At 42.1% G+C, this 21027-nt stretch overlaps 1 protein-coding gene across 4 annotated transcripts in view; it reads right to left on the reverse strand.

The window, feature by feature from the left end:
- The window catches only part of ube3c (ubiquitin protein ligase E3C), a 155745-nt gene extending 136368 nt beyond the window's left edge, over window positions 1–19377 (reverse strand). The window contains exons 1-3 of one of the 4 annotated variants that reach the window (XM_059639642.1): window positions 19359–19377; window positions 17812–17913; window positions 7916–7969 (exon numbers count right to left, since the gene is read on the reverse strand). In XM_059639642.1, the coding sequence (XP_059495625.1) occupies window positions 7916–7969; window positions 17812–17877 (120 nt within the window). In that variant the 5' untranslated portion in view covers window positions 17878–17913; window positions 19359–19377. Of the gene's footprint in view, window positions 1–7915; window positions 7970–17811; window positions 17914–18581; window positions 18859–18895; window positions 19023–19358 lie in introns of those variants that run through there. The other 3 variants (XM_048563871.2, XM_048563877.2, XM_048563885.2) reach the window with 3 other exon arrangements.
- Window positions 19378–21027: the final 1650 nt, after the last annotated feature.

Raw genomic sequence — 21027 nt, forward strand, 5'->3', positions numbered from 1 at the left:
GAGCAAAACCCCATGTGATCAGGAAAACTTAGTGGCTGAGAAGAAGTTAAAAGTTAACAAAACACGCCAAACAAGAACTACAAAACTGGAGAGTCCACAAAGATGCCATATAGAGGTAATGAGTCCTATATTATAGGTGGATACGCACGGAAAAAGGTGTCTCCTAATGGGATTTATAGGCTAAAGCAAGGTTTTGATGGAAAGCTGGGGTTCAACATATCACGATAGATTAACCAATAGCAGGAAAAAAAATTTTGATTTTTGCTATTCACGACAAACGTTTGGGATGTGGATCAATTGATGGTGAGATTACAATTCTGCAGAGAAATCAGCATGAGAGAATAAGGCTTCTTCAAAGAGGCATTAAATGCAGTGAAAACACACAAACTTAAATGTGTATCTGGCCTAAATTATGCCTCTCAAATTCTGTACTTCTCATTAACATCATTTTAGCTAAACTGCAGATCCTGACATTTTCTCCTAGCAGTGTAACAGGCAGCATTCATGCATCTTTATGAGGCATGTTGATTTTTTTTGTGGAGTGGGAACAAAGAATTTGAAAACATTGTCATAAATGGGATTAAAGCAGAATTTAAAACTGGAAGTCAGGCTTCTGCAGCTTTTAAGCACACTGGATTGGAATTCAAATGGAATGATTCAAGTGTGAGTCCGCATCAGCTATCTAACTTAGAAAATATTAGCCCCATTACTATTAGTCAAAGTACGGTCTCTTAAAAAGACATAGTGGCTCCCAAAACTGAAATGGAGTAATGACAAAGTCTCACTGGACAGATGAATTGGATGGACACTCAAACAAGGTCAGATGGCACTTCTGAAGCACTAGAATAGAGAACAGCTATGAAAACTCCCAAGGTGGACATTATTTGGGCAAATGAAGCATTGAAAAAAAATTTTTAGATGAAACATTACATTTTTAAAATTCACATCACTAGGAGGTGCCAGGAACGTGAAACCCTGTTGTTTTTAGTGATATTTATTATGCAAATCTGTGTGAACTGTTCTTAAGAGCAGGAGGGTTTACTGTCTTTCTTACTGAAGTTTTTTTTGTGCGTTCATGGCATTTGGGCATCACTGGCTGGGCTAGCACATTGGTTGCCTTTCAGAACAGTGATGAGTTGCCTTCATGAACGACTGAGGTCTATTTGCCACAGGTAGACCCATAATGTCATGGGACAAAATTCCAGGATTTTGACCCAGTAACACAAACAATGGCAATACATATTCAACTCAGGATGGTGAGTGGCTTGAAGGTAAAATTGCAGACAGCGATTCCCATCCAACTGCTGCCCATGTCCTATGAGATGGTAGTGGTCATGAGTTTGGAAGATACAACCCAAGAACTCAATAAAAAAAATCTGGAATTATCTATTTACTGATGACCATGAAACCATTGCCAATTGTTGGGAAAACCCATCTCATTCACTATAAGACCCAGCAGCGGTGGCAGCATAGTGGTGTCCAGTCAGGAGAGAGCTACCTTCAAAATCCTCAACAGTGACTGCAGATTCCACAAAGTCTCCCAGCATCAGGTTAAACAGAGGCAAGGAAAGTTCCTGACTACAACGTACCATCTTTCCTCAGATACAAACCAGCATTCAACAATTAGTGTTGAGCAACACTTGAAACATCGAAGGTAGCAAGGGTGAAAAATGTGCTCTGGATGTGAATTTCAATGTCCAGCCAAAGTGGCTCAGCCACAGTACTCCTGATTGAGCCACTGGAGTACTAGAGGGAACAGCTGCTAGATTAGGTTTGCAGCAGGTGGTGAGGTAACCAAGAGGGAAAAACAGACTTGACCTCATTCCTATCAATCTGCCTACTATGGATGCACTTGTCCCTCACCCTAAGAGTGGCCATCGCATAGTCCTCGTGGAGACAGTCTCTCCTTCGCAATGGGAATATGCTCCACATTGTGGAGCACAAGACTACAGACAGATCTAGCAACTCAAGACTATGCAACCATCGGGTGCTGCAGGACATCAACAGTCGAATTGTACTCCAACACAATCTGCAACCTCATGGCTCGACATATTCCCCTTCAACCATTATCAAGTCAGGGATCAACTCTGGTTCAACGGAGGGTGGAGGAGGGCATTCTACTAGAAGCATCTTGGTGTCAACCTGGCAGAGGTATCAAACAGGATTAACTGCACCCCAAACTGCATAAGCAACAAGTGAAGGTGATAGTAAGGGATTGTCAAGCAATGTCATGGGATGATGGTTTGATTCTCCCTTGAAGATGGTCTTTGCCTAGTATGCGTTACCCAAATGTTACTTGCCACTAGTCAGCCCAAGCCTGGGTACTGTTCTAGTCTTACTGCTTTTGGATATGGATTACTTCAGGATGAGGAGGTGTGCATGGTACTGAACACGTGCAATCAGCGACTATACCCAATTTTGACCTTATGATGGAGGGAAAGTCATTGATGAAGCAGTTAAAGATGGTTGGGTCTCAGACACTACGCTGAGGAACTCTTACAAAAGATGCCCTAGAGCTGAGCTGACTGATTGGCCTCTAACAATAACAACTATTTTCTTATGTGCCAGGTATGACTCGAAACAACACACACAGTATCCTCAAATTCTCACTGATTCCAGTTTTGCTCGGACTCCTTGGCACCACACACTGTCAAATACGGCCTTGACGTCAAGGGCAGTCATTCTCACTTCACCTCTGGAATGCAGGTCTTTTGTCCATGTTTGAACCAAGACTACAAACAAGATCAGGAGTCATGTGGCTCTAGTGGAAGCCCATCTGGGCATCAGTGAGAAGGTTATTACTGAACATGTACCACTTGATTGCACTGACGATGACACCTTCCATGCCTTTACTTATGATCAAGGATACACTGTGGCACCAAGTGGCCAGTTGGATTTGTCCTACTTTTTACAAATAGGACCAAAATGGACAATTTTCTACATTGTCACCAAGATGCCAGTGTTGTCACTGTACTGGAACAACTTGGCTAGGGGAGCAGCCAGTTCTGGAGAACAAGACTTCACAATTGCCAGAATGCTGTCAGGGGCCCATAGCCTTTACCAATGCCTCCAGTTATTTCTTGATATCACACCCAAGTACATTGACGTTGCTGAAGACTGATATCTATCCTATTGAGAACCTTTGGATGAGGCCAAGATGGATCATCCACTCAGAACTTCTGTCTGAAGATCACTGCAAATGCTTCACTGTTACTTTTTGAACTGATATGCTGGTCTTCCCCCATCAGTGATGGAGATTTTATGGAACTTCCTCATTCAGTGAGTCGTTTCATTATTCACCACCATTTACTACTAAATGTGGCAAGCCTGCGGAGTTTAGATTTGATCTACAGATTGTGAAATCACTTAGCTCTATCAATTGGTGCTAATGCTGTTTGATGTGCAAGTAGCTCTCTGCTGTAGCTTCATCAGATTGATGCTCCATTTTTAGGTACACCTGACCCTGGCATGCCTTCCTGCACTCTTCATTGATTCGGCAATGGTAATACCATAGAATCTATCCATTGTCCCTGGATATTCAATCTTGTCAGAGTTGGTCAACACCTGGCACTTGTATTGCACAAATATTACCTGTCACTTGTTAGTCCAAACCTGAATGCTACCAATTTCTTGATGCATTTGGACATGTACCACTTCATTATCTTAGACTTGTGAATGGTGAACATTGCACAATTATCAAAGAACATCCGTATTTGTGACCTTCATATGGAGGGAAGTGTTACCCTTTGGCTTGAGAAGCTAAGAAAATCAGAGTGGTAAAATGTACACTTATTCCAGCTATCTTTTTATTCCTTTACCATTCAATAATCTATCATTCAGTATTGATGACACAATGACAAAGATTGTGAATGGTCTGATGGGGACGCATTTCTGAAATTCCAAATATTTATTATCTTCAGCATGAAGGAATTTCTCATCTCCATCCTAAATAGCTGACACCTCACCCAATGTAATTCCTAGTTCTAGACTCTGCAGCCAGGGGGAAAACAGCCTCTCAGCAACTATTTCAATTAATGTATTTCAAGGCAATGACCTTTCATTCTTCAAAATTCTTGACTGTAAGCCTATTCTACTTAATCTCTAGTCATAGGACAGCCCTCTTATTCTCACAATCAATCTGCTGAACTTTCACTATACCACTTTAGGACATACAGTAGGTCCTTGCCTGATGTGGCAAGATCAAAACTTTTACAGTACTCCAGATATGTACTCAAAAAAAAACAAGCTAAAACAAAATTCCCCAAATTTGTTTAGTCCAAACTTCTGATAGTTAAGGCTAATATACCATTTTCCTGCTACCTGCAGGTTAATTTTGTGATTCACGTACAAAGAGCCCCAAATAATGAATCCTCTAGGCCATACAGCCACACAACCAGTGGGAAGCAGCATGCGTGCCTGTATAGCTTCCATTTCTAAGAGCTGCTGCCGAGCACGGACTTTTGTGGTCCACGCAACAAGAAAGATCTCAAGAAACACTGCACCCAAATCCCTCTGAACACTTAACAGCCTCCCACCACATAAATAACATTCTTATATCTATTCTTCCTATGCAATTAATTAACCTCATTGTTCCACATTATACTCCATCTGCTGACTTCTTGTCACCCATGTAAGCTGTCTTTCTGCCTTTTCAGTCTGTATCTTCAGCACAATGTACTTCATGACTTAGCTTTGTATAGCTAATTTAGATACACTTTTCTGCCTCTTTGCTCAAGTTTTGATATCGATGATAAATAGTTGCATTCCCAGTGCTAATTCTTGTGACATTCCACGAGCAACAGCTGACCAACATGAAAATTACTCTTTTATTTCTACTTTTGTCTTCTGTCTTTTAACCAATCCTTAATTTATGCTGATATATAACCCTCAACATCATCGGCTTCGACAAAAACATTGTGCAGCACCTTACTAAATGTTCTGAAATTCCAAATCTACGACATTCGCTTATCCTTTCTCAAGAAGTAACTGGTTTGCCAAAATTTCCTTGCTAGAAATACACATCAATTCTGCCTAATCACATGCTGATTTTCTCTAACTCTGGTACTACTTCCTCAATAATAGATTGTGGAATTTTTAGCAAAGGCAAATGTCAGACTAGCCAAGATAATGAAATGTGAGGCTGGATGAACACAGCAGGCCCAGCAGCATCTCAGGAGCATAAAAGCTGACGTTTCGGGCCTCGACCCTTCAAACGTCAGCTTTTGTGCTCCTGAGATGCTGCTGGGCCTGCTGTGTTCATCCAGCCTCACATTTCATTATCTTGGATTCTCCAGCATCTGCAGTTCCCATTATCACTGTCAGACTAGTCAGTCACTGGACCCAAAACACTAACTCTGATTTTTACTTCACAGATGCTGCCAGACCTGAACTTTTCCAGCAATTGTGTTTGTTTCTGAATTTCAGTATCTGCAGTTCTTTTGGTTTTTAGTCATAGTTTCATGTTTTTCTCTCTCCCTTCTTGGATAGGGGTGTTACTTCTACTACCTACCAATCCACCGACAGCATTCCAAAAATAAGCAGCTTTGGAAGTCTCAACCAATGCATCCACATCGGAGTAGATACAAGCAATCAGGCAATGGTAATTCGAGATAACAAAGTGTGGAGCTGGATGAACACAGCAGGCCAAGCAGCATCTCAGGAGCACAAAAGCTGACGTTTCAGGCCTCGACCCTTCATCAGGTAAGGGGGATGGGGAGAGGATTCTGAAATAAATAGGGAGAGAGGGGGAGGTGAACTGAAGATGGATAGAGGAGAAGATAGGTGGCGAGGAGAGTATGGGTGGGGAGGTAGGGAGAGGATAGGTCAGTCTGGAGAGGACAGACAGGTCAAGGGGGCGGGATGAGGTTGGTAGATAAGAAATGGAGGTGTGGCTTGAGGTGGGAGGAAGGGATAGGTGAGAGGAAGAACAGGTTAAGGAGGCAGGGATGAGCTAGGCTGGTTTTGGGATACTGTGGGGTGGGAAGGGGGAATTTTGAAGCTGGTGAAATCCACATTAATGCCATGGGGCTGCAGGGTTCCCAAGCTGAGGTAATTAATTGGCTCACAGACCCTTTCATTTTTCCAGCACTTTTACATTACAGACTGGAATATTAGTACACACATGCATACACAATTGAAAAGCAGAGTTGAATAATCACAAAAATACCTAGTTCTATAAATGGCTACATGAAGCATAATACATGAAAGTATTTGTGTATTAGAATGACCAGGCAAATTTTTAAAAATTACCCTGAATAATTCTCAAATACCAAGGGAAGGTATTTGGGAATATTTGTGATTTTTAAAGTCTAATTCAACTAAACTGTTCAAACCACCTTCACTGCATTCTATGATGATTAAGTTCTACTTCTGCTCTATGACGTCTTGTTGCAAAAACACTTTTTAAACTCACGAAGAACTGCCTTTCTATTGTGTACCTGTCGCCCCATTCATCAATGTTAAGGCATGTATAAAACATCCAGATTAGAGGCATGCATACTGAAATTTGACTAAAATTATGACCAGCACTTATTGGGGAAAAGAAAACGCAGCAAAATATTTTAAATTTGTAAAAATCACAATTGCAAACTTCATCTTCGTCAGTGCTAGTTAGCTTTACTGGTGTTAGCATACATCTCACTATAATGCTCAGGTTCAGCTACTGGAAGTTTGGGTTAAACACACCAAAGAAAATGTTGTTAATCTATTCAACTGGACAGAATTCTACAACATCAAAACAACTACAGAAAATTGCAACTGTTTATTGCTTTGTTCAAGCCACAGGTCACTTCAGTAAACCAAGGACAAACACTAATAGTGCTATAAAATGGCACTTTATGATACTCAAGGCTACAGTCATTAACCTATTCATTTATTGGAAGCTTGTGTGTCTGGGTTTTAAACTCAACATTTTAATACGAGATGCAAGACTCAAGCACTCGGCATATACATGCACACACACATAAAACTGAAACTAAATGGGGGGTGAGCCAGAGCAGAAGAAAATATACCAGCGATTTAAAGAGACGGAAGTAAAATGCTGCTAACTATCTAGCCAACTAGATTACTAACCCTGACAGTTACTTTCCAAGTTTAGATTCAAAGAAAAATGCGTCACAGAAGGCAGTGGACAATCATTGCAATCACTCTCAAAGGTGAAAGCTTGCGAAGGAATAAACATCGAAGTACCTTTTGTCCATAGATCTAGATAGCACACTAGATCCTTTAGAAATGAGACAGGTAGTTGAAGCCAGTGTTAGTTCAAAGTTCTTAGAAGGTGGGAGCCCACAGCAAACACAAAAGAATGAAGTTCATAATTTCGAGTTTAAAGAAAGCATAAAAGTAGCTGGTGCAAGTAGATGTGAAACAGAATACTGCTTTGCTAGTTGCATCCTTGAGTTTGAGTTTGAGTTTAGACTTTACTAGAATGGAATCCAGGTGCTTTACTATGTATTCAGCTATTCTACAGCTCTATCCGACCTGGGAGTTCTGAGTAATACCATGGTATATTAAACATCAAAAGGAATGCATGGTTGCCCAGCAGTGACACGATTTTACATTGATAAGCAGCAAGTTAGTGTTTTTTGGTTATTCAGTGGAAGAATCTCAAAGTATCTATTCTCAGTCCAAGCTGTTTTGCATTATGCACAATTTCTGCTGTGCTATTGGTTCCTGTATTAAAACAAGACAAATGTTCATTCAGCAAAAATTTTTTGCCCTCTGCTGTAAACACTAAAGTATCATTTGCCCAAGCTGCAATCATACTGTATTTGAGAAACACTCCAATTTCCATGTTCATAGGATAATCTCACTGTAACAGAATAAGGTCTTCAAAAATTAGCAAGTAAAATTCCACAAAAGTGCAATAAAATGTCTGCAATGTTTTCAATTAACGTGAATAAAATCTCCAATTTACCTCTCGCTTCCGTCTTTCTTCCTGGGTTCGATGCAGCAATGAAGCTTTTTCTTCCTTCAAAAGATTTATTCAATGTTAGTTTTGTTTGGAACAATGTTCTCATTCTCCAATACTTCTGCACTTTATAATTTTCTTGTTTACTGGTCACAAGATTAAGTATTTTTGAACTACACCAGTCGAAAACTAGACAAGACAATTCATACACATCCTTGCAGATCAGATTGGCATAGCTACGTGTTTCTAGGCATTTTCTTTTTCTATAATTCACAAAATAAAGCAAAACCACATTTATTTTAAAAGGGAAATAAATCAAATTCCACTCAAGACCATTAGTTGCTTATGACTACATATTCAGACTGTACATTATTGTAAAATCTAAGCACCATTCAAGCAAACTCTCAAACACAACGCTGTTAGCAACAACTCCCTCTCTCTCCCTGTTGTGAACCATTTCAACTCCCCCTCCCACTTCTTGGACGACATGTCCATCTGGGCCTCCTGCAGTGCCACAATGATGCCACCCAAAAGCTCCAGGAACAGTATCTCATATTTCGCTTGGGAACCCTGCAGCCCAAGGGTATCAATGTGGGCTTCACAAGCTTCAAAATCTCCCCTCCCCGACTGGATCCCAAAACCTGCACGTCCCAACCTCCTTAACCATTCCTCCCACCTCAAGCCCCACCCCCATCTCCTACCCACGAACCTCATCCTGCCTCTTTGACCTGTCTGTCCTCCCTGGACCAACCTATCCCCTCCCTAACACCCCCCCCCGCCGCCGCCCCCCCCCCCCCCCCCCCCCGTCGCCGCCCCCGCCCCCCCCCCCGCCCCCCCCCCCACCCACATTCACCTTTACTGGCTCCAACCTCACCTCTTCTCCTCTACCCATCTTCCATTCGCCTCCCCCTCTCCCTATTTATTTCAGAATCCCCTTTCCCCTCCCCCATTTCTGAAGAAGGGTCTCGACCCGAAGTATCAGCTTTACTCTTCTCTGATGCTGCTTGGCCTGCTATGTTCATACAGCTCCACAGTGTTATTTCAGATTCTCCAGTTCCTACTATCTCTCACAAATACAACAAGTGAAGCACTAAAGCATTCACAATTCAAGATGGTGACAGATTACAAAACAAAGCTAGTGTAGCAATTGAGACTGAATAACCAAGATGGTTTAACACATATCAACCAATTTGGGTATTATTGATCACTGCACTGAGTACAAGAGTTGGGAGTCATGTTGTGGCTGTAGAGGATATTAGTTAGGCCACTTTCGGAATACTGTGTTCAATCCTGGTCTCCCTGCCAAAAGAAGGATGTTGTGAAACTTGAAAGAATTCACCCAAGATTAACAAGGACGTTGCCTGGGTTAGAATGTTTCAGCTAAAGGGATAAGCTACATAGGCCGAGGCTATTTTCCCTGGAGTGTTGGAGGCTGAGGGGTGACCTTCTACAGGTTTGTAAAATTATGAGGGGCACGGATAGGGTAACGAGACAAGCTCTTTCCCCCATGATGGGGGAGTCCAAAACTAGGGGGCATAGGTTTCAGCAGAGAGGGGAAAGATTTAAAAGGGACCTAAGGGGCAACTTTTTCAAACAGAGGGTGGCGCACATGTGCAATGCGCTGTCAGAAGTGAAGGCTAGCACGATTACAACACTTAAAAGGCATCTGGATGGGTAAATGAATAGGAAGGTTTTAGAGGGATATAGGACAAATATGACTAAATTTATTTGGGATAGCTGGTCGGCATGGACGAGTTGGGCCAAACAGTCTGCTTCCGTGCTGTACAGCTCTATAACTATACCGCTAAATGCTTGTAAACAGACAAATTAAACATAACATTTTGTTAAAGGCACAATAGGCAAAGGATTAAAACTCTGCACATTGGTGCATTTGTATTTCATGCACAATAAGCATTGCACGTGTGCACAAAGATAGAAAAGGTAGCAGAAGAGAATTGCTTTCGTATAGGACTTGATAATGAATGGTGACATATCCTTACATGCCTTGAATCTCTCAATCAATTGATCAAAGTTGCAAAACAGATCTTGGTTGAAACCATCTTAGAAGCATGGCCAGGCCATCAAAAAAGTAAACAAACAGAATCATTGGTCATGCACATGGCCCATTTTAGCTTATCTAACTAGGAAAATCTGATTGTATCATTCTCAAGTCAAACAAACCTTGGTTTTATTCAAATTGATGCAAGAGATTGATCAACTTCCTCCAATGAATTAACTTCAGGGATGCAAATAGAAGTCATCTTTAGCACAGTCAAAAGGCCGATGATAAAATTCAGCTGCTTCTGCCAGCTGGCTGTTACTCAATATTTATTTTTAATACACTCTAGGATTGTGGTCAGTGCTGGCTGGACTAGCATTTATTGCCTGTCCTTGTTGCCCTTAAAGCAATAGTATGCTGCCTTCTTGAACCACAGCAGTCCACATTCTGTAGGTAAACCCACAATACTGAGGAAGGAATTCAGGATTTTGAGTCAGCAACACTGAAGGAATAGCAATAGATTTCCAAATTAGAGCAGTGAGTGGCTTGGTGGAGGTTTTCCCAGTCTATGTGCCTTATGTGTATGTAATTAATGCGTACTAGCATTAGAAATATTTTGTAATGTCTTTAAACAAATGACCTATCAAGATGCGTTATATGAAGAAGACAACACCATTCTCAGCACCCATACCAAGTAAGAAAGGTGAAAAGCACTGCATTGTGCAACACTAATTTATAAAAAGATCCCAGGTTTGATTCCACATCAAGTTAGATATCGAATGATACTACAATAGATTGGGCTATAAAAAAAAGACTGTTATTCATTCCAGCAAAACATAAAGAAGTCGCTTATTCTTTGGAAGAGTTAAAAAGCATGTGACGACTTTTGGGTACACATATTTACCAGCTGGTGTCACTGTTTTTCATATTTAAGTATGAACAAAGTATTAGAACTCAGTAACAGAGATACAAAAATCACGAGTAGAGTAGTCATATTAACCTTAGACAGAGCCTTGGACAGTGTTTTTTTTTAAGATTAGATTAGATTCCCTACAGTGTGGAAACAGGCCCTTCGGCCCAACAAGTCCATATCGCCCCTTCAAGCATCCCACCCAGACCCATTCCCCTACAACCCACACACCCCTGAACACTGCAGGCAATTTAGCATGGCCAATCCACCTAGCCGGCACAACTTTGGGCGGTGGGAGGAAACCGGAGCACCCGGAGAAAACCCACGCAGGCACGGGGAGAACATGCAAACTCCACACAGACAGTTGCCCAAGGCTGGAATCGAACCTAGGTCCCTGGTGCTATGAGGCTGCAGTTCTAACCACTGCGCCACCGTGTTTGGTGATGGCATGACACCAGAAGTGGATGGTGAACGATAATCAGTTGTACATGGAGGCTGGTGGAGCATGTAATGAGGACAATGCAAAGTCTATCATTGATCAGGAAGGGCACAGCATATCGCATGAAAATTAATGGACGTGGTCAAAAGATCACTGTACAGCAGGGGAGCATCCTCAACTCCCTCCCACCTCTCTCAATATTCTGAAAGATCATTCTTTCTGCGGTAATGTGGTCTACTCCTCTGTGATTCACATCCCTGCCCTTTCCTCTGGCACCTTGCAATTCAAGGACAGGGGAAATGGAAGTAATACCTGTCATTTCCCTTCTGAGACATGCAACTCCCAAACACTTCTTCAGAACTGAAACAGCAATTTATAAACAAAGTGCGAAAGAAATCCACTTGATCACTCCATTGTACTCACCATAAGATCAACACAAACTTAAAGAACAGCGTACACCAAGTTTCAACTCAGCACAACAGACTTTTTGGACTCAATGTAATGTTCAACAATTTTAGACCACAACCCAAGCCACCACTGTTTGTGTTTGTAGTTCAATTAATTTTTCCTGTGGTTTATCTTATTTCCCTTGTCAAGCATTTGGAAAATGGTTATTCTGCTATTCACACATCCTCTCTACACATTGTTTCCTCACTTGACCCATTACCACGCCCTCAGATTTCACACAATGAAACCTTCTCCCATTTGAACTCTAGTGCCTCAACAGCACCACAGACTACCTTTTTGTTCATGTAGTTATTCCAGTGCAGAAACAGGCAACTCAGCCCATCGTAACTGCACCAGTTCTCCAGGTTAGCATTTCAGTTAGTGTAACTGTTGCAAACTTACACATTCTTCCCTTTCAGATAACCAAAATATTTTCAACTGAGGCATTTTGATCTTGACTCCACCAAACTCAGGCAATGCGTTCCAAACCTTAGCATTACATGTAAACGTTTTTCCTATGGTTTTTGCTTCTCTTCCCAATTACAATAAATCTGTACCCTCTCGTCCTCCTTCCTGCTTCTCACACTTGCTGAAAACCTACAGCACTCAAGCTTTCTTTAGTTATAGTGAAGGGTCATTTACTCATAGCTATCTGTGGAAATGTAATTTTTAAAAATTCATTCAGGGAACAAGGGAGGCACTGGATAGACCCGCATTTACTGCCTATCCCTAAATTAAGTCTGGAGCCACATGTAGGCCAGACCAGGCTAAGATGGCGTTTTCCTTACCTAAAGGGCTTTACTGAACCAAATTTTCCCCTGAACAATTGACAATGGATTCAAGGTCATCATTAAATTCTTAATTCCAGATGTTTATTGAATTCAAATTCCACCATCTGCTGTGGCAGGATTTGAACCTTTCGGTGTTCCTTTCTCCAGCACTGGAAAGGAAATAGCACGCGAGGAAAATCTGTTTTAATGAATTTGCCTTTGCCAAGGGTGTGTCTACAGGATGTTACTATATTGGAACACTTTATGATTAGTAGTTCAATAATATACTACATCAAGTATTTCAATTATGCAAAGCCAATTCATTTTGCCTAAGCGTTTTAACTGTGTTGTAAAAACAACAGCCATCTCAAGGGCAGTGGCTAAGGGGAAAGGTTTTAAAAAGAACCAGGATTGTTTTCCCTGGAAAGACAGAGGCTGAGAGGAGACCTATAGAGGTCTACCAAATTATAGAGGAAATGACAGGGTGGATAGTCAGAGGTTTTATCCCAGGGTTAAAGCTTCAATGACAAGGGGGCACAGGTTCAAGTTCAGAGGGCAAAGGTTTAAGGGAGATGCACGAAGGAAGTTTTTCACGGAGAGGAGGAAGAGCCTGGAATGCACTACCAGACGTGGTGGTGGACACAGGCATATTGGCAACATTTAAGAGTCATCTGGATAGTTACATGAACAGGGAGAAAATAGTGGGATACGGACCGAATAAGGGCAGAAGGTTTTTTTTTAAGTTTAGTCAGGGCATGATGATTGGCACAGGCTTGGAGTGCCAAAGGGCCTGTTCCTGTGCTATACTTCACTTGTGTTCTTTTTTAAAAAGTATGTGTTTTGCTTAAAGCCTAGCAGTTGAATAACCAAGTCATACCCAGAATACAGTACCTTAACTTGGCCTTTAAATGAAAATAAAAAGTTAGCATCTAGGCTATCTCCTTGATATATTTTGAGGGCATTTGGTCTGGTTCTAACACCAGCTATTCACAACCAATACTAAATGATTCACAAGAAGAAACCAGATAAACTCTAGTTCCAACTCTAGATGATAGAAAGCTGGGTGGAAGGTAATACTGTGAGGATGCAGAGAAGCTTTGGTGTGATTTGGGTCAGGAAGTGGGCAAACACAATGCAAATGTAGTATAATGATGCAAAAAATGTGAGGTTATCCATGTTATTTGCTTTGTGCTTCAGACTTCCAAGCCTTTTCCAATTTAGAAAAGAAGACCTGGATGTCCTCATGCACCATTTGAAGATAAGCGTGCAGGTGCAGCAGACTGTAAAGAAAGCAAACAGCATGTTGGCCTTCACAGCAAAATGTACAGTGCCTTGGTAAGACTACACTTCTGGTATTGTGTGCAATTTGGGTCTCCTGCTGAGGAAGGATGTTTTTGCTATCAAGGGAGTCCAACGAAGGCTTTACCAGATTGATTCCTGGGATGGCAGAACATACAGGGAGAGACGAGGTCGGTTACAAGTACATTCAATAGGGTTCAGAAGAATGACTGCGGGTCTTGTCAGAAACCGACAAAATTTTAAAAAGATTAGACAAGTTGAATGCAAGAAGGATGATCCCAATGACCAGGGAGCCCAAGACAAGGAGACAGCTTAAGAACAAGGGACAGATCTTCCAGGACAGAGATGAGGAGGAACTTCTTCAACCAGAGTGTGGCAAGTCTGTGGAATTCTCTGGCACAGGCAACTGTTGAGGCCAAACCATTGGAGACCTTCAAGGAGGATGCAGATATAGTTCTTAGGAGAGAAAGCAGGAACAGGGTGCTGAGTTGGATGATCAGCCATGATTACACTGAATGGTGGAACAGGCTTAAAGGGTTGAATGGCTCACTCCTGCTATTGTCTATGGTTCTATGTATTGAAGCCTAATACCGATTATAACATTGTCCAAGTCTAAGGAAACTCTTGTGACAGGAATAGAATCATTGGAGAAACTCAGCAGGTCTGACAGGATCTATGGGCAGAAAGCAAAGTTAACCTTTAGGGTCCAGTGGCCCTTTTTCAGAACAGGAACACGACATTGCATTACTGTCATTTGTCAAAGGGATAAAATATCAAAAGCTAGCCATTTCCATTGCACAATAATGTACACTGCCCCTATTTAGATCAACACATCATATATTATTCAAATTATTTAAATACACTTCTACAATAACACAAAGCATCAGTGGATAACTTGAATACATTTGGTAAGATCAGTTAAATTAGTCAGAACTATTTAATCATTACGAAGTAGGTACAACAGTAAAAATGTTTGGGATAGTACAATATTCACCACAGTTTCAACTGGACATTCTTCAAATTAGGAAGAAAAACTATAAAATATAATACACACAAAGCTGCATTATTGCAGCTATTACAGCAGACTGCCATAAAACATGAAGTTAAGCCTCCATCACATTCAAGTATCTTTAATGATATAATTGTACCAAAAGGTATAAACATCTACAAGCATTTGGAAACGCAAGGTCCGATTAAGGATAATCAGCTTGGCTTTGTGCATGGGAAATTATCTCTTTGAAATTTGGTTGAATTTCTTTTTTTTTTAAACAAGAGAGGTGACCAAGAAGACAGATGAAAGCAGAACTCAGACATTGTCCATCTGGACTTCGACAAGTTTCCAATGGGTAGACTGGTTAGTAAGGCTGGATCATACAGGACCCAGGGAACGCTAGCCAATCAGATACAAAATTGGCTTAACAGTAGGAGCCAGAGGATGGCAGTAATGGGTTGTTGCTCATACTCGGGGCTTGTGACCATCAACGTCCTGCAAGGATCAGTGCTGGGACCATTATTTTTCATCATTTATATACAATTATTCAAATAGCTCGATAAGAGGCATGGTTCGTAAGTTTGCAGATGACACCGAAATGGGGAATATAGTGGACAGTGAAGAAGTTTATCTAGGGGTACAACAGGATCTTGGTCAACTGGGCCAGTGTCTTGAGAAATGGCAAATGGAGTTTAATGCAGGTAAATGCAAGATGTTGCATTTTGCTAAGAAACTAAGGCAGGACTTAGACAGTTAATGGTAGAGTCCAGGGTAGTGTTGTCGAACAGACACCCAGGGTGCAGATACATATTCTCTCAAAAGTAGCGTCAGAGGTAGAACAGGCTGGTGATGACGATGCTTGGCATGCTTGCCTTCATCAGTCAGAGCATGGAATACAGGAGTTGGTATGATATGTTACAGCTCTACAAGACACGAATAAGGACACATTTCAAGTGCTGCATACAACTCTGGGCACCCTGCAAAAGGAAGAATGTTATTAAACTGGAAATGGTGCAAAAAAGATTTACAAAGATGTCACCAGGACTGGAGACTGAGTTCTAAGGAGAGGCTGAACAGGCTGGGACTTAATTCCGCGGAGCGTTATAGGCCGAAGAGTGACCTTTAAGAGGTTTACAAAATCATGACAGGCATGGTTAGGGTGAATAGCCAGTCTTTTTCCCAGGGTAGGGAAGCCCAAGACTAGAGGGTACGGTGTTAAGGTGAGAGGGAAAAGATTAAAAGGGACCTGAGGGGTAACTTTTTCCATATAGACGGTGGTATATGCGGAACGAGCTGCCAGAAGTGGTAGAGGCAGGTACAATTACAACATTTAAAAAGGCATTTGGACAGATACTGGGATAGTAGGAACTGCCGATGTTGGAGAATCTGAGATAACAAGGTGCAGAGCTGGATGAACACAGCTGGCCAAGCAGCATCAGAGGAGCAGGAAGGCTTATGTTTCAGGTCTGGAACCTTCTTCAGAAAAGGGTAGGAGGGGTTATCGGGAACGTGGGCCAAATGCTGGCAAAATGGGGATCATTCAATACAGGAAACCTGGTCATATAGAGTCACATAGGTTTAGGAGGAGGCAATCGCTGAGTAGTATTATTGCTGGACCATTAATCCAGAGGCCCAGATAATGCGCTGGGGACCCAAGTTTGAATTCCACCATGGCCAGACGATGGAATTTGAATTCAACAGACAATATCTGGAATTAAGAATCTAATGACGACCATGAGTCCATTGTGGTTTGTCAGAAAAAGCCCACCTGATTCATTAATGTCCTTCTGGGAGGAAAAAAGCTTTCCTACTCCTCTGATGCTGCTTGGCCTGCTGTGTTCATCCAGCTCTACACCTTGTTATCTCAGATTTTTCAGTATCTGCAGTTCCTATTATCTCTGCTATTCTTACTTGGTCTGGCCTATATGTGACACCAGACCCACAGCAAGGTGGTTGACTCCGAATTGTCCTCTGGGAAGTTCGGTATGGGCACAAGTGCTGTCAAACCGGCGATGCTGTTATCCCATGAATGAAGGAAGAAGAAATGCGTACAGCACAGAAATAGACCCTTTGGTCCAACTCATCCACGTCAAGCAGATATCCTGAATTAATATATCTCATTTGCCAGCATTTGGCTCATTCCCAACTAAACCCTCCTTCTTCATATACCCATCTAGATGCCTTTTAAATTCTGTAATTGTACCAACCTCCACCACTACCTGTCAGTTCATTCCTTACACACCACCCGCTGCATGAAAAAATTGCCCTTTAGGTCCCTTTTAAATCTCTCCCCTCTCAACTTAAACCTATGGTCTCTAATTTTAGACACCCCTGCCCTGGGGAAGGCCTTGACTATTCAACCGATCCATGCCTCTCAATTTTATCAACTTCTATAAAGGTCACCCCTCAGACTGCAATGCTCCAGGAAAAACAGCCCCAGTCTATTCAGCTTTGTAAATCTTTTGAACCCTTTGAAGTTGCACAACATCCCTCCGAAAGCAGAGTGATCAGAATTGCACACAGTATTCCTAAAGTGGCCTAACCAATGTCCTGTAGAACTGCGTGACTGCCCAACTCCCTTGCACTAACCAATAAAAGCAAGTGTACCTTCTTCACTAACCTGTCTACATGCAACTCCACTTCAAGTAACTGTGAACTGCACTCCACAGTCTCTTTGTTCAGCAGCACCTGAAAGGTCTGTTTCCATGTGGTATGACTATGACATCAATATCCTATGCTGGTCAACAGTTATCCCTCAAATCAACAATAAAACACTGTCTGATCATTTTAAAATGAGAACTTACTGTGTGGAAATTGGCTGCCATGTTTCCTATGTTACAGGAGTGGTATCATTTCCAGAAAATGTTTAATGGGGTTAAATAATGCAAATGCCTTATGTATCTTAGCTTTGATTACATAATTGCCACAAACCATTTTCTTAAAACTTCAGATTTACCTTGTTATTAAGTTAAAAATTGCTCATTGTACACATTAAAACTTGAATTAAATAGCAAGTGATGACAAACTGGGATAGTATGATTACAAACCTTTCTGCTTGCCCCACCAAGAGATACCTTGGGCCGCGTTTTGAAATCCCCTTCAAAGCTGAACATGTCTGTATGTTATTCCATCTAGTAGAAGTACAGCTCCTATGTATGAAATTGTATTTCCAATTAAGCATTTAGTCACAAATAATATTCTAAAACACAGATAACACTTAACATCTTTTTTTTGACAAAGCGTAACATCTTCGCTATTCAGCTGTAAGTACCGAATGGTAACACTATCATAAAAGGCTGACCTCCATTCAGTAAAGGAAATCGTCACTTGTTTAAAATGGCAGTGAAAATATACAACACATTTTATTTTAATTATAAATTATATGCTAAAGCACTGAATGACATGAGATTACAACAGCACTAATTTTCTTTTCTGGGTACGTGAACAGATCTGATGTTAACTCGAAGCAATTTTCAACACTAATCGTGAATAATTCTACGCAAGTACACAATCAACACAGGACATACAGCACACATAACCTATTGCTCAGATATAAGCTATGAATTGTTGATGCTCTGAGATCTCTTAAACCCGAATGAATTGCATCTAGTATCGTTTTGTCACATCTCGGGCTGGGAGCCTGTTATAACAGCAAACAAACTCGTAAGGCTTTCAGGAAGGGGGAAACGAGGGGACGAAGCGGTGTACAATGAAGGCAAAAGATGTTAAGATATTGAGAATATTAAAAAAAACTACTGCAGTGATTTGTAACTAAACAGGAAGAAGAACTGCCCTCTTTCTATCTGAGTGAGAATACCGGAATGCCGAGGCCTGGCCAGTGGAGTAGATTGTCAACTAGGGCTCTTGCCTTCTCTTTCTTTATGACTCAGCAGGACGCAAACGCCGATTATATTTGAGAGAAGGGAGCTTCTCTGAAACATCAGCTAAGGATAAGAAGAAAAGAGCCTAGCATCCAAATGTGTTGAATTTATTAATAAAACAAATAAAAATCAGAAACGCTTTAAGACAGAGGAAGAGAGGAAGACAAATGATGAGAGGATCTCCTCCTCTGGTCTTTCCCTCTCCTCGTTACTCTCCCGTCCACCCTCGACCCCAGGCCGGCTCCTTTACCTGATGCACCAGCTGCCGCCTGTAACTGAAACCTACAGCGCACGCCGGAAGCTGTCATCGTTCCAAACGGCTCAGAACAAGCCCTCCTCCCAAAACCACCCATATCCGTTTCCTCTCTGGAGATCCTGCCTCCCCACCGCTGGGACGTCATCGGGCCTCTCCCCCACAAACCCAATTGGAGCAGCACGGTTTCGGACGCTAACATCACTCGTCCGAGCCTCCCTTCCCCACCCCACCCCCAACTTCCCGGACAACCGCCCCTCGATTCTGCCTCGCGCCTGGGCCACACATGCGTGCGTCACTGACGAACGGCGTCGGGAGAATTTGGTCTCGTCAGTTGGTCACCGTCTCTCGACCTTTTGTTTATAAACCACTTTCGACATTCTGCAGGGAAAAGGTGTCAAGATGCTGGCTTTTATTCGAAGGTTATATCGCGCAGTGTACTTGTACATAATTCAGTTACTGTTGATTTGGTGTAGTCCGTATATCGACTGTTGGCCCCCCCCCCCCCCCCAGGCCTGTATGGAAGGGGTTGTCAGCGCCGTGTGACGTCATCAGAGACCAGCTGGGGAGGAGCAAATCAACCTCGCAACCTTTGACCCGAAGTGTATGACCCCGCCCTTTTCACCGGGACCGATGTAACCAAAAACCTCGATTGCCGGGGAAAAAAAACTTTTAGCAGGTCTGGCAGTATCTGTGGAAAGATTGTACAGTTAACGTTTCGCATCCAGTGACCCTTCTCAAGCAACCAACGAACTCGAGATAACAAGGTGTAGAGCTGGATGAACACAGCAGGACAAGCAGCATCCGAGGAATAGGAAGGCGGATGTTTCTGGTGTAGACCCTTCAGAATATCAGTCCGGACCAGAAACGTCAGCCTTCCTGCTCCTTTGATGCTGCTTGGCCTGCTGTGTTCATACAACTTTACGCCTTGTAATCTCAAATTCTCCAGCATCGGCAGTTCCTACGATCTTCGAAGAACTACGATGCTGAAAATCAGAGATAGAAACAGACGTTGCTCTAACAAACCCAGCAGGTCTGGCAGCCTCTGTGGAGAGAAAGCAGCGCCGGCTCTGAGGAAGGTTCACTGGACCCAAACGTTAATGTTGCTCTCTCTCCACTGCTTGAGACTTTTCATTCCAGGCAACATCTTGGTGAATCTCCTCCACACCCTCTTCAGTGCAGTCACACTCTTCTGATTGTGTGTTAACCAGAACTGCACACAGTATTCCATGTGTAGCCTAACCAATGTTTCATAAAGTTGTAACAAGATTTCTTTTCTTGTATTCTGTGCCCTGGCTAATGAAGGCAAACATCGTTCTTCACGACCCTGTCTTCAGAGACTATGGACTTGTCCACTAAAGTCCCTTTGTTTTTGAGGACTCCCTGGGAACAGACCATTCATTGTGTGCATTAGAATATTAGACCTCCCAAAATGCGTCACTTTGAACTTATCAGAGGGCCTTACTGAAGTCCATGCAAACCACGTCAACTATTCTTATTAATATATTTTGTCACCTTTTCAATAAGACGCAGCAATTTAAGACTGAGATTAGGAGGAATTTCTTTTTTCCGAGTGTTGAGAATCTTTGGAACTCCTTGCACAGAGAGCTGTGGGGACAGAATCTTTGCACGTATTTAAGGCTGAAATAAATAGGTTTTGATCAGTAGGGAAGTTCAGGGTTACAGAGAAAGGGCAGGGCATAAGGATTGTCAGATCAGTCATAATCAGATTGAATGGTAGAGCAGGCTGATGGTGCCAAAGGGTATACTTCTATTTCCATTTCATACAAGAACCAGGAGTAGTAGTGGGGAACTCGGGCTCTTGAGCCTGATCTGCCATTGAATACAATCGTGGCTAATCTCATTTCAATCTCAACTCCACTTACCTGGCCGCTCTCCATAACCCTTCAGCCCGTTATTAATTCAAAACCTGTCTTATCTTCTCCATAAATATATTTCATGGCCCAACAGCTGCTGCATTCTGAGGTCATGAATTCCACAGATTCACAACCCTTTTAGAGTAATTTCTCCTCAACTCTTTTAAATCTGCTGCCTCTTATCCTAAATCCATGACCTTTCATTCTAGATTGCACCGCATGAGGACACTTTTTATGTCGACTGTGAAAATT

This window comes from Stegostoma tigrinum, chromosome 2 (genome assembly GCF_030684315.1).
Source record: "Stegostoma tigrinum isolate sSteTig4 chromosome 2, sSteTig4.hap1, whole genome shotgun sequence".
Taxonomy (NCBI): Eukaryota; Metazoa; Chordata; class Chondrichthyes; order Orectolobiformes; family Stegostomatidae; genus Stegostoma; species Stegostoma tigrinum.